Source organism: Grampus griseus (genome assembly GCF_964374135.1).
Source record: "Grampus griseus genome assembly, chromosome: 15".
Lineage (NCBI taxonomy): Eukaryota > Metazoa > Chordata > Mammalia > Artiodactyla > Delphinidae > Grampus > Grampus griseus.
This window is the reverse complement of record NC_139009.1, coordinates 23,912,414-23,925,476: the sequence shown is the minus strand read 5'-3', so window position 1 is coordinate 23,925,476 and position 13,063 is coordinate 23,912,414. Positions and strand designations below refer to the sequence as shown.

Sequence of the window (13,063 nt, the reverse complement as noted above, 5' to 3'; positions counted from 1 at the left end):
AAGACTAATGCTAAGTTATGTGCTCAATTAGAGCAACTTGTCCTAGCCTGGATTCCTGGTGTTTTTATCTCCCCTCAGCGCGCGCGCGCACACACACACACACACACACACACACACACACACACACACACACACACACACACACACACACTCTCTCTCTCTCTCTCTCTCTCTCTCTCTCTCTCTCTCTCTCTCTCTCTCTCTCTCTCTCTCTCTCTCAGTAGTGATGTTTTCTCTCACTTCCTTTCTGGAAGCAGATGGAGGAACACACCTGTAGAACTGAATTGATTCATTCAACAATACTTCTCCTGAGTGCTGGGTATGGTGCGGGGGAAGTAAACACAGCTTTCAGCCCAGTAATGAATAAAGAGAGAAATGCAAGGTGACCCACACCAGGTATCAAATGTAAGGAGTAATCAGCACTACAGATGTTCAGGGAGGGAGTTATCACCAGGGCCTGGAGCAATCAGGAAATGCTTCATGGGAATCCCCTGGTGGTCCAGTGGTTAGGACTCCACGCTTTCACTGCCGAGGGCATGGGTTCAATCCCTGATCAGGGAACTAAGATCCCGCAAGTCATGCTGTGCAGCCAAAAAAAAAGAGGGAAGGAGGGAGGGAGGGAGGGAGGGAGGGGAGGGGAGGGAAGGAGGGAGGGAGGGGGGGGAGGGAGGGAGGGAAGGGGGGAGGGAGGGAAGGGGGGAGGGAGGGAAGGGGGGAGGGAGGGAGGGAAGGGGGGAGGGAGGAAGGAAGGAAGGAAGGGAAGGGAGGGGAGGGAGGGAGGGAAGGGAGGGGAGGGAGGGAGGGAAGGGGGGGAGGGAGGGAGGGAAGGGAGGGAGGGAGGGAGGGAAGGGAGGGAGGAAGGAAGGGAAGGGAGGGAAGGGAGGGAGGGAAGGGAGGGAAGGGGGAGGGAGGGAGGAAGGAAGGGAAGGGAGGTGAGGGAGGGAGGGAAGGGAGGGAAGGGAGGGGAGGGAGGGAGGGAAGGGAGGGGAGGGAGGGAAAGAAGGGAGGAAAGGGAGGGAGGAAGGGAGGGGAGGGGGGAGGGAGGGAGGGGAGGGGGGAGGGAGGGAAGGAGGGAAGGAGGGAGGGAGGGGAGGGAGGAGGGAGGGAGGGGAGGGAGGAGGGAGGGAGGGGAGGGAGGAGGGAGGGAGGAGAGGGAGGGAGGGAGAGAAGGAAGGGAGGAAAGGGAGGGAGGGAGGGAGGGAGGGAGGGAGGGAGGGAGGGAAGGCTTCATGACAAAGGTGAGATGGGAACTAAGTGCTCAGAAATCCCACTGCTTTCACAGTCAGGCAGGTGCCCCTCTGCTCCTGGGCACCGATGTGATTCCTGCATCCCTTCCTCGTTTGGATCAGGGGCTGGACATTGATCCAGGACTTTGCGCCAAGGTGCGTGGCTCGAGAGTAGAACCCAGACTGGACTCCAACTTCGTTTCTCCCCTTGGTGGAGACCCTCCGAACCCAGGTTCAGAGCCTTCTCAACCAGGAATTCCTAGAAGGTAAGGAAGGACCTCCTGGCCCCAACCCCATCCCCATGGCCACGCCAGTCCTATGCCCCCTCCCTGACGTTTCAGTCCTTCCTGTTCTCCCCCTCAGGACCTCAGCGGACACATCCTCTTTGCATGAGTGCCGGAGCACTGTGGCTCTGACGGATGTATCCTTTGCAGTCATCCCCCTCCCGCAGCTCTAAGAGCCTGTCTGCTCCTTGGGCTTCCCCAGGGGTCTATTTAGGACACTGGGGAACACTTTTCTCACCCTCATTATTTTCCTTCTTGGTTCTGAGGGCTCACCAAAGAGCCTGGGCTCCTGGGAATTCTGCACCAACTTGCCCTCCAGAACCGCCACAGCAACAATAACAAAACTTACCACCTATCAGGCGTCTGCTGCATGCCAAGAACTGTACTGATATATATCATTTTCCTCATAATTCTTGCAATAACCCCTGTGATATAAGAAGTATTGTCCCATGATCCAATGGAAGAAACAAGGGTTCAGCCCAGATCCCACAGCTAGTCAGAATTTGTGTCTGGATTTGAAGTTGGAGTTTTCAGCCTCCAAAGTCTATGTTCTAACATTATCCTTCACTGCCTCCTTGTAGCACCAGTGGGAACTATCTTCCTTACACCCCTCTCCTTACCACTGCAGGAGTCCTCACTATTTAAATTCCTTGCTCAGCAAGCCCCCAGTTCAATAAAGATAACAGCCACCAGCCTTGCAGAAAACTCTTCGGTCTGCGCGGCACTTACACCCCATTATTACTATCGTGCTGCACTTGCAGATGAGACTGGGCTGGGACAGTGCAGTGACCTGCCCACGTTCCGTGGCCGCAAGTGGCGGGGCTGGGACCCAACCCCGGGTCTCCTGCCTCCCGTCCTGACTTCCGCTCTCCCCTGAGCCGTTTCTCCCCTGCCGCCCCACCTCCCCTCTGGCTCCTCGTGGGCGTATCCCCCAGCCGCTGCCTTGCAGCTCCTCCCTCGGGTATGCACGGTCTCCCTGGGGTGACACGGGTCCCCCCGCTCTTTCACTCTTAACAAGACTCGACTGGGGATGTGAAGCCAGCCATTGTCAGACAAGAGGCCTTCCTGATGAAATCATCAGTCAGGCCCTGTCTCTGCTGGCTGCGGCTTGGAATCACCCAGAGACACTGCTCATCCCTGCGGTTGAGTCCAATGGCCCTCGGCAGCCCCACATCCTGGGGCAGGCAACCCTAGGGGAGGTCATGTCTGCAGGACCCCTGCAAAGCAGACAGGTCTTTTCTACCCTTCCTGTTGCTCACCCACCAGCTCCCCTCCAGTTTCTCAGAGATCCATTCTTTTCATTAGTTTTCATTAAACCCATCGTATGGAGTGACCAGGGCTGACTTGAATACACAGAACGCGGTCCATCCACTGGCGCACACTTGGCGGGTGCACTCACCTCTCATGCTGCCTCCGGAGTTGCAAGGCGCTCTCCTCCCCCCAGCTGCTCCCCACTCCCCCCTGCCAGGGCCCCCACCCCAACTGGTGAAGGCTGTGTTTGGGGCTTGCTCTCTTCCCCTGGGCGCACGTGATGTTGGCTCTCCTTTCTCAGGGCCGCCTTCTCCTTCCAATTGATTGTTTTCCCTGTGAAATAAATCTAAGCCAGGTCCCTTTCAGATACAGCAAGAGCCAGCTGGTGTAGGGCCACATCCAGGTGACGCTGGACTGACTGTGTTACTAGCTGGTGGGTGGGGCTGCTCTCTGCTCACTGCACGAAGGACTGCTTGACTCTTAACTCCCCACCAGCTGAAGGTGAACGGGCGGCTTGACCAAGAGGAGTTTTCAAGGCTGTGGAGCCGTCTTGTCCACTGCCAGGTACCTGCGTGTTCCCTTTTGACTAGCACTCTTATTCTGTCTGGTTTAGCATATGTTTACAGGGTAGCCCGATCCTACACCAGGGTTGAGGGCTATGAAAGGAGAGGAGACTCACCCCCACCCTCAAGGAGGGCCCCTGTTTTGCTTGGGGATCTGTACATGCACCATTAGAAGGTACGAGGCAATGCCCAGTCAGGTGGCAGGCTGAGGACCGCTCTAGGAGGCTGGAGGAGAAACGGGTCACAGTGACTGTAGCTAAAACTGCCAGCTAGCACTGCTCTCCTCATTGCTCCCCGGGCCCAGTGCAGCATCCCCTAGGCCACCAGTTCCCCTCATCCCCTTCCCCTCCGTCTGCCAGGACATACATCAGAATCACAGTGTGGTCTGTGGCCTCAGTGTGGCCTCACCGTTGTTCTCAGGACAAAGTTGAAACTCCTCAGCTGTACATAGGATCCTCTGAGTTGGGACCCACTTTGGGGTCCAGGAGAAGCCCTTTCCCTCATCCCACTGGCTCCATCGGACCCCAGCTCTGAGACTCCTTGTCCTCCCGTCCCTGCACTCAGAGCCTGCCTGATGCCCACCCAGCCTGCAGGTCCACCCCAAAACCCCTTCCCTGAGGGGCCTCCCCTGGGGGCCTTGCCCGCCCCCCTAAGACCCAGCGAGTCCCCCTTCAGCTCCTAACACTTGAACCCACAACAATAAAATAAAAACCCTTTCAATTTACATATTATTTATTTATATCACCTAATCCCTGATTGGGGTCATTTGGTTTCTCACCCGGCACTGCAACGGCCAACAGTCCTCCCATTAGATTGCAGGGTCCTCCCGGGCAGGGATCCCTCATATTCGTCCTTTTCCCCAGGGCCTTCCACGGTGTCCAGCACACAGAAGGCACTCAAGAGTGCTGAACAAATGACCGAACGAACGCGTGACTGAATGAATGAGTCCGTACCTAATTGAGAACAGGCTAAGCCTCTGAACTCACAAAAGCCAGCTAAGGCCAGAGAAGAGTTGTCAAGCCGCTCCTTCCCAGTAACCGGCTCCCGCGATCTGCCTCAGCTGCACACCTGCTTGGGGGTATTTTGCTTTAAAGCAGCTCCTGGGCAGCAGCTAAGCATAGGCCAACGTTAGGAGTCCCGGCTTCAGTCCTGCGGCGCCTGCCTGCTCCATTCAAGGCAAGTTACTCACCCACCTGTGTCCTCACCTGGGAAGCAGGAGGAGCCTGAGGGTTCGAGTGAGAATTAGGGGGAGGGAGAAAAGTCTCGGGCAAACGGAGAGCCGCCCTGTACAAAATCGGGGCGTTCGGGTGACTCCACACCACGGCCCTGCCTGGTCCCCGGCGCAGTTCTCACGTACCTTCAGTGCTGCCTACATAGCACTCGCTATCGTGCAAGGCGCGCTCCTAAACGCTTTATAAAGATGTGCTCGTTTCCTCCTTGCAACGAACCTGTGAGGTAGGTACTGTAATGGGCCCTGTGCTACAGAGGGGGAAACTGAGGCCTAGAAAGGTTAGGTCACTTGACCCAGGTTACACAGCTGGTAATAGTCAAGCTGGGATTTATACTCAGCGATTTGGTTGTAACGTCTGTGCTATTAACCCCACCCTAGGCAACCTCTAGAGAGCTCTCTACCTCCCTGGAAAGCAGGAAGCCTCCCAGGCGGCAGAAGCCCAGTCTAGGGGGTGAGGAAGAGGAAGGAGAGCAGGTCGGGGGAGCGGGGGGGAAGGTGCGGGCCTGGGAGAGGGACCCGCCGCCCCACAGTTGACGGCCAGGCAGTCAGCTTTATCAAGCAGAGCCCATTCCCCAACCCCGGCCTCAGCTATGCACCCTGCCGACCTCTGAGCTGGGCCCACTCGTGTTTTAGTGAAGCAGCCTCCAGGGCTGGGAACGAGATTTATCGGGACCTCCCTCTACCCAGGTACCCAGGACATCCTCTCCCAGGTGGACACTGGGCTCACACGGGCTTCTTGCTTTTTCTCCCGTATCAGAGTGTTTCCCAAAACTCCCGGAAGAACTCTGGAGTTTTCCCAAGCTCGGATTTGTGGAAGGCCATAAAGGACACAGGTAAAGCCGGAGACCCTTTGAGCCGTGATGACTGGTTTGTGTGTGTGTGTGTGTGTGTGTGTGTGTGTGTGTGTGTGTGTGTGTTGCCCTCGCCCCCAGCATGCTGTAGAAAAGGCTGGTAGGTGCCGGGCATGGCGGGGAGAGCAGAGAACAGTGTTTGTGCCCTCCCCTGCTTTACACTGGGTCTGTGAGCCTCCTGCCTCCAGACGCAGACTCCACCCTCCCCCACCTGAGTTCTTGCCTGCCAGTTAATTCTCCTGATTGCCTTCTCTCCCCAGCACAGCTCTAATTGTGTAGAAATGACCCCGCATGGTTGGTCCCCTACCAGAAATCTAGCTTGCCTTGAAGATGCTTCCATCTCGGCCTCCGGGCCATCAGGGTTAAATACCCACAGGTGGGCTGATGCTCTCTTTACAGAGGGTCTGGGGCGAAGTGAAATCAAATGGCCTCTGTCTGCTTCAAGGAGGCAAGAGCTTTCAGTCCTGGGAGAATGATAATAACAGCGCAGGGCGCAGATGCTTCATATCTCAGCAACAACGTCACCTCATTTGACTGTCTCAACAGCTCTGGAACTTGGGAAGGACAGGAATCGTTATCCTCACTGTACCCATGGGGGAAATGGCTCACAAAAAGGTGAAGTCAGGAAACTGCCACCTTCCTGAATACAATGTAAAATCAGGCTCCAGCAGGTCCCCTGCTGGAAGGGCAGCCTCCACAGGTCTCCCTCCCAGGGGCTCTCAGCCTGTTGAGCGGGTAGAAACCTGAGCTGCTGCCCGCACCCGGCTTCAGCCTCTATCCTCGCCTTACTTTTCACAGCCGAGGGCTGTGGTTCTCACACTTGAGCCCGAGTCAGGACCCCTGGGGGCTTGTGACAGTGCAGATAGGTGAGCCTCACCACCTGCCCAGTTTCTGCTTCAGGAGGACTGGGGTGGGGCTCAAGAACTTGTACTTCTGACAAGTTCCCTAGTGAAGCCAAAGCTTCTGGTCTGGGGAATCACACTCTGAGAACCACTGAATGGCCAGTGAAAGACGAAACCTTTAAAGGAGAACCTCGCTCATGACTCTAGAATAATAAAAGGGAGAAAGAGAATAGTTGGAATTCGGCTGAAAAGCTGGCAGGGGCCAGTCCGGTAACTGAAAGGGGCAACAGAGCTGATGTGATTTGAGGGGGCAGTTTGAGAACATGCTAGCTGCGGAGGCGTGCCCTATCTAAAGGCATTCAGATCCACATTTTATGAGCTCTGCAGGAGAAGCCGAATATGTCTGTGGCTGTATGGGGCCCACAGGCCACCGGGCTTGTCCCCTTGACGGATGGTTTGGTTTACAGTGTTCTGATGGCTCACCGGGGTGCACAGGCCCCCCTGATTTTCAGTCTGCCGTAGTTGGTTCTGTGGTCAGTGTCCCCCTGGAGCTCACAGCTAGACGTGCACGATCACAGGACTCGAAGAGGGCGAGGCAGCTCTCTCCCGTCCACCTGAGGCCACCACCTGAGCTCTCCGCTCTGAGGACAGGACCACCCCAACTCCCGACCTCCTCCCCGCTCACTGGCTCCCCCTGTGTCCCAGACTTCCTTGCAGGGATCCCCGTCACCAATGAGCGGCTGGATCTCATGAGACTCCGCTATAGCGACAGCACAGGCAGGGTCAGCTTCCCCAGCCTGGTCTGCGTCCTGATGCGGCTTGAAGCCATGACAAGTGTCATCCCGGGGCCATCCTGGAGACCTTCACAAAGGACACAGGAGGGGACCAGGAATGCGCTCCAGCCCCGGGCCTGGGCTCGTCCCAAGGGACAGAGCCAACGTTAGCCTGTGTGATGGTGTAGTTGCCTGGAGTCCCCAACCTCCCTTCTGCACCCTTTTCTCCCCAGGACATTCCCCCACCCCAGATCGCTCGTTTCCTCATCACCCTACTAGCACGTCTCTCAGGAACCAGGTTAAATCGCTGCGGCCCCTCTCCAGATTGTGTTTATGGTTTAAACCTACTCTTTAGTCATGCAACGAAGGGTTTGATCCCTGCTGAAGGATTGCACACACAGCGAGTAGGTGGGAGCAGTAGATCCCCCCCACCGAGGCCTCAGAAATCCAGCTATGTAGGCCAGAGGTTTTGACACTTTTTAGCAGCACACCCCTTTGTTTTAAATGACATTTCACGTGAAACCCCAAGCCACAATACAGCTCTAAATGGAGCTGTTGTGGTTGAGGTCGAAGTGGGAACTGTCCTACGCTCACATCCTTGCACCGCCCCTGCCATGTGGCACTAACCCCACAGCTCTGAGGCAGGCGATTAACAGGGTGGAGAGAGCAGAACGCTGGGAGGGTAAAGGAGAAGCCAGAGGCGCAGGCTTGCTCCAGAGAATTCGCAGCTGGACAAGGGAGGTGCCCCGAGATACCTGCTAAAACAAGCCCCGCATCCCCACAGCCAGGTGTGGAGAGTACAAAGTGTAAGGAAGCTGCAGGGGGCAGGGCGTGTGGGGCAGAGCAGTCAGGGGGCTGTTCTGAGGGCTGAGCCTGAGCCACGGGTGTCGAGTTTGGCTGGAAAGAGAAATGGAGGGGAGGCCGAGCACACTCCAGGGTTTCGCACAGAGTCACCACGTTGGCTTTCATCGCACGTGGGCCCAGGCCTGTCCTGATTCTTCTCCTCCTCTTTACCCTAGAAGCGTTCCAGAACCTCTCCAAGGACGGAAAAGGACTCTACCTGACAGAAATGGAGGTGAGGTACCTTCCCGTCCCAGAGACAGGGCACAACCCCAGGCCGCCTCCCCTCGCCTGATTCCAGGCCTGAGGTTATTGAACAGTCTGTCAGAGGCCAGCCAAGCTGCCGGCCCCCCGCCTCCAATTACGGCCTTTATATATTGCTGGCTGCCAAGCCTGCTTTAGGATCCTGGCAGACAGATTTTATTTTTTCCAATCGCTTAATAAAGCAGAGGATTGTGTGGGAGTCATAAATCCAGGAGGGAACTAAGGAACACCTGTGGAGCTCACTGGTTTTTTTAATTTATTTATTTTATTTATTTATTTTTGGCTGCGTTGGGTCTTCGTTGCGGTGCGTCGGCTTCTCATTGCGGTGGCTTCTCTTGCTGCAGAGCACGGACTGTAGGCGTGCAGGCTCAGTAGTTGTGGCTTGCGGGTTCTAGAGCGCAGGCTCAGTAGTTGTGGCGCACGGGCTTAGTTGCTCCGCAGCATGTGGGATCTTCCTGGATCAGGGCTTGAACCCGTGTCCCCTGCATTGGCAGGTGGATTCCTAACCACTGTGCCACCAGGGAAGCCCCATGAGCTCACTGTACATTAAAATTACTCCCAGTGAATTTTTGAGAGAGCCTCCTGACCCAGCCAGCTGGTTGACCTCAGCTGTCCCTCTCAGCGCCCGGCTATTCAGGGAGCAGCGGAAGATATGCTGTAATAGAGGGCCGAGACCTCCTGCTTGGGTTGGAATTAGCTGGAAAAGGTTGATGAGACTAGACTGAGATCTTTCAAGGGAAGAGGGTACCATTTGCCCTGCTCTGTGTTAAGCTGACTAGTTTAAAGTTGTGTTGTAACAAGGATGCTTATTTCTCACTGGATGAACCTGGTGATGTACAACTGAAGCCAGGAGGAGAGCAGACCCCAGAGCCCAGATAAGACGACATAGCTTTAGAATCATTTCCTCCCAGGGGCACAATGCATCTTCCCCTCCAGGAACTGCACACGAGACTCTCTCCCTGGGGGCAGCCTCCCCAGGGATTACAGAGCCCTTCTCTGTGTGAGCCAAGGCTCAGCTGCTTGGCCCATGGGTTTCAAGGCCAATGCTGCAGATGTCATCCAAGTCACGTAGAACAGGGGGCATCCGTGAAAGAGTGTGGCCTGGAGGTTATGAGGGAGGGATTTAGAATTCTTTTTAAAATTTCTTTTTATTGAGATATAATTGATATTTAACACTGTGTTCATTTTAGGCGTACAACGTAATGCTCTGATGTATGTATGTATTGTGAAACGATTACCATGATAAGTGTGGTTATCACCTCACATAGTTACAATTTTTTTTCTTGTGATGAGAACTTTTACAATCTACTCTCTTAGCATCTTTCAAATCGACAACACAGTATAGTCCCCATGCTGTATGTTAACCGCCCCAAAACCTCTGTATCTTATAACTGAAGGTTTGCACCTTTGGACCACCTTCACCCATTTTGACCAACCCCCTTACCTCCCACCAGTGGCAACCACTTTGTTCTCTGTATCTATGAATTCAGTTGTGGTTTTTTATTAGATTCCACATGTAAGTGAAATCGTACAGTATTTGTCTCTATCTCTGACTTATTTCACTTAGCATAATACCCTCAGGGTTCATCCATGTTGTCACTAATGGCAGGATTTTCTTCTTTTTTATGGCTGAATAATATTCTGTTGTATGTATATATGTATACCACATTTTCTTTATCCATTCGTCTATTGATGGACATGTATCAGTAGGTTGTTTCTATGTCTTGGCTACTGTAAAGAATGCGGCAATGAACAGGAAGGTGTCTGTATCTTTCCAAGTTAGTGTTTTTATTTTCTTTGGATAAATACCCAGAAGTAGAATTGTTGGATCATATGATAGTTCTATTATTAATTTTTTTTCAATTAAGTGACCATTTATTGAGTAACACCTATATGAGAGGCACTGTGCTGGGCTCCAGGGATACAGAGATAAATGAAATCCGTGTGGTTTCTGCCCTCAGTTCCTCTCTGTCTAGTGGGAGAGATAGTTCTGTAATAGGAAACTACACTGTAATATACAAGATGCAATGAAAGAGGCTTGGGTGCTCTATGGACACTAAGGGGTGTTCGGATGAGTTCAGCTTTGGATATGGTGATGTGCTTGTGGGACACCCGTATGGAGATCTCCCGTAGACAGCTGAACATACAGGTCTTTAGGGAAATCAAACTCGGTCATTGCCCTGGAGGGTCTTGCTATGGAGTGGAAGAGACAGAAATGTAAATACTGAATATAATAGATCAATTGCAATACTCTGTAGTGAAAGCTAACACAGAAGTTCGCGCAAAGATGATGGTACAGCTAAGTTGGCCTGGAAGTTGTGATGTCTCTCTAGGAGACAGCCTAGGAACTGAGTCTTGAATGATTAGGAGTTGCTGTATGGTGTTGTGGGCTCTTGATGAGGTCATCGTTCACATGGAGTACTTTGGATGGACTGAGTGAGACTTCAAGGCAGAGGGACATCACCAGCTGGGCAGTCAGAAGACAGTGTGCAGGCAGCTGGTCATGGGAGGCCCTCCTCTGAGGGCAAGACCCACAGCTCACAGTCTTCCCTGACACAAGTAAAAGTTGGCATGCTGTGCCCACTCCAGTGGTGGGTGTGTCCGATGGTACTAGGAGTTGGTTCAGTGTCCTCTGGAGAGCAGATACCCAGAGCCTATTACAGATTTTTTATGGAAACTCCATACAGTTTGCCATAATGGCTGCACCAATTTACATTCCCACCAACAGTGCACAAAGGTTCCCTTTCTCCACCTCCTCACCAACACTTGTCTTTTTGATGATACTCATTCTACCGGGTGTGAGGTGATACTTCATTGTGGTTTTGATTTGCATTTCCCTGATGATTAGTGATGTTGAGCATCTTTTCATGTGCCTGTTGGCCATCTGTATGTCTTCTTTGGGAAAATGTCTATTCAGATCCTCTGCCCATTTTTTTTTTTTTCCTCTGCCCATTTTTAAATCAGATTGGGATTTTTTTCTGTTGAGTCATATGAGTTCTTTATATATGTTGGATATTAACCCCTTATCAGATATCTTTATTTCCTTCAGTGTTTCATTCTTTTCCCAACCTTGCCCTTTGCCCTTACTGTCTGCCCAGCCCTGGGTTAGTTACCTCATTCTTGATCCTTCATGTCTTGGCCCCATTGGGTTTCCATATTATTTATTCGTGTAAACCACTTCCCCCATCATAACATTCAAAACACTGTTTTGTTGCTGTGGCTCACTCCTTCCTTTTTTTTTGTAGAGCCTTATTGAAATATAATTCACATAGCATACAGTTTACCCATTTAAGGTATACAGCTCAGTGGTTTTCAGCATAGTCACAGAGCTTGGCAACCATCACTACAATGTAAGTTTAGAACATTTTTCGTCACCACAAAAAGAAACTCCATGCTCATTAGCAGTCAAGTCCTATTTTTGCCTCATCCCTTTAGTCCTAGGTGACCCCTAATCTACTTCTGAATCTATAGATTTGCCTATTCTGGACATTTTATGTCATTGGAATCATGCAATATGTGGTCTGTTGTGACTGACTTCTTTCACTTAATATAATATTTTCAAGGTTCATCCAGGTGGTAGCATGTATTAGTACTTCATTCCTTTTTAGTGCCCAATAATATTTTCATCTTGTAGGTATACCATATTTTATTCATCCATTCATCAGTTGACGGGCACTTAGGTAGATTCTACTTTTTGACTATTGTAGATAATCCTGCTATGAATGTTTGTGTACAAGTTTTTGCATGGATGTATGTTTTCATTTCATTTGTATACTTAGAAATGGAATTGCTGGATCATGTGGTGACTTGATGTATAACATTTTGAGCAACTGCCAGACTGTTTTCCAAAGCAGCTACACCACTTTACATTCCTACCAGCAGTAAATGAGAGTTCCAATTTGTCCATATTATCGGCAACACATTTTTATTAAAGTATACTTGATTTACAATACTGTGTTAGTTTCAGGTGTACAGCATAGTGATTCAGTATTTTTGCAGATTATATTCCATTATAGGTTATTACAAGGTAATGGGTATAATTCCTTGTACTATACAGTGTATCCTTGTTGCTTATCTATTTTGTATATAGTAGTTTTTGCCTGTTAATCCCATACCCCTAATTTGTCCCTCCCCACTTCCTGCTTCCCTTTGGTAACCACAAGTTTGTAACCACAGACTCTATGTCTGTGAGTCTGTTTCTGTTTTGCATATACATACATTTATATTATTTTTTAGATTTCACATATAAGCAATATATAGTGTTTGTCTTTCTGTCTGACTTATTTCAGTAAGCATAATATTCTCTAGGTCCATCCACATGGCTTCAAATGGCAGAATTTCCTTCTTTTATATGGCTGAGTAATATTCCATTATATCTATACCACACCTTCTTAAGCCAGTCGTCTGTTGATGGGCACTTAGATTGCTTCCATGTCTCAGCTATTGTAAATAGTGCTGCTATGAACATTGTAGTACATGAATATTTTTGAGTTAGAGTTTTCATTTTTTCCAGATATATACCCAGGAGTGGAATTTCTAGAGCATATGATAGTTCTATCTTCAGTTTTTTGAGGAACCTCCATACTGTTCTCCACAGTGGCTGTACCAATTTACATTCCCACCAACAGTGTATAAGGGTTCCCTTTTCTCCACATCCTCTCCAACATTTGTTATTTGTAGACTTTTTCATGATAGCCATTATGACAGGTGTGAGGTGATACCTCATTGTGGTTTTGATTTGCATTTCTCTAATAATTAGCAATGTTGAGTGTCTTTTCATGTGCCTATTTGTCATCTGTATGTCTTGTTTAGAAAAATATCTATTGAAATCTTCTGCCTATTTTTTATATTGAGTTGTATGAGCTGTTTGTATATTTTGAATATTAACCGCTTGTCATTTGCATCATTTGCAAATATTTTTTCCATTCCATAGGTTAT

At 50.8% G+C, this 13,063-nt stretch overlaps 1 protein-coding gene across 1 annotated transcript in view; it reads left to right on the top strand.

Moving 5' to 3' along the window:
• The window catches only part of CAPN13 (calpain 13), a gene marked incomplete at its 3' end in the record, with an annotated part of 57,016 nt that extends 48,047 nt beyond the window's left edge, over window positions 1–8,969 (top strand). Inside the window, 7 exon segments of the mRNA XM_082672738.1 lie at window positions 1,283–1,492; window positions 1,590–1,647; window positions 3,257–3,325; window positions 5,313–5,388; window positions 6,954–7,082; window positions 8,041–8,096; window positions 8,943–8,969. Of these exon segments, the coding sequence (XP_082528864.1) occupies window positions 1,283–1,492; window positions 1,590–1,647; window positions 3,257–3,325; window positions 5,313–5,388; window positions 6,954–7,082; window positions 8,041–8,096; window positions 8,943–8,969 (625 nt within the window).
• Between the last annotated feature and the right edge of the window lie 4,094 nt (window positions 8,970–13,063).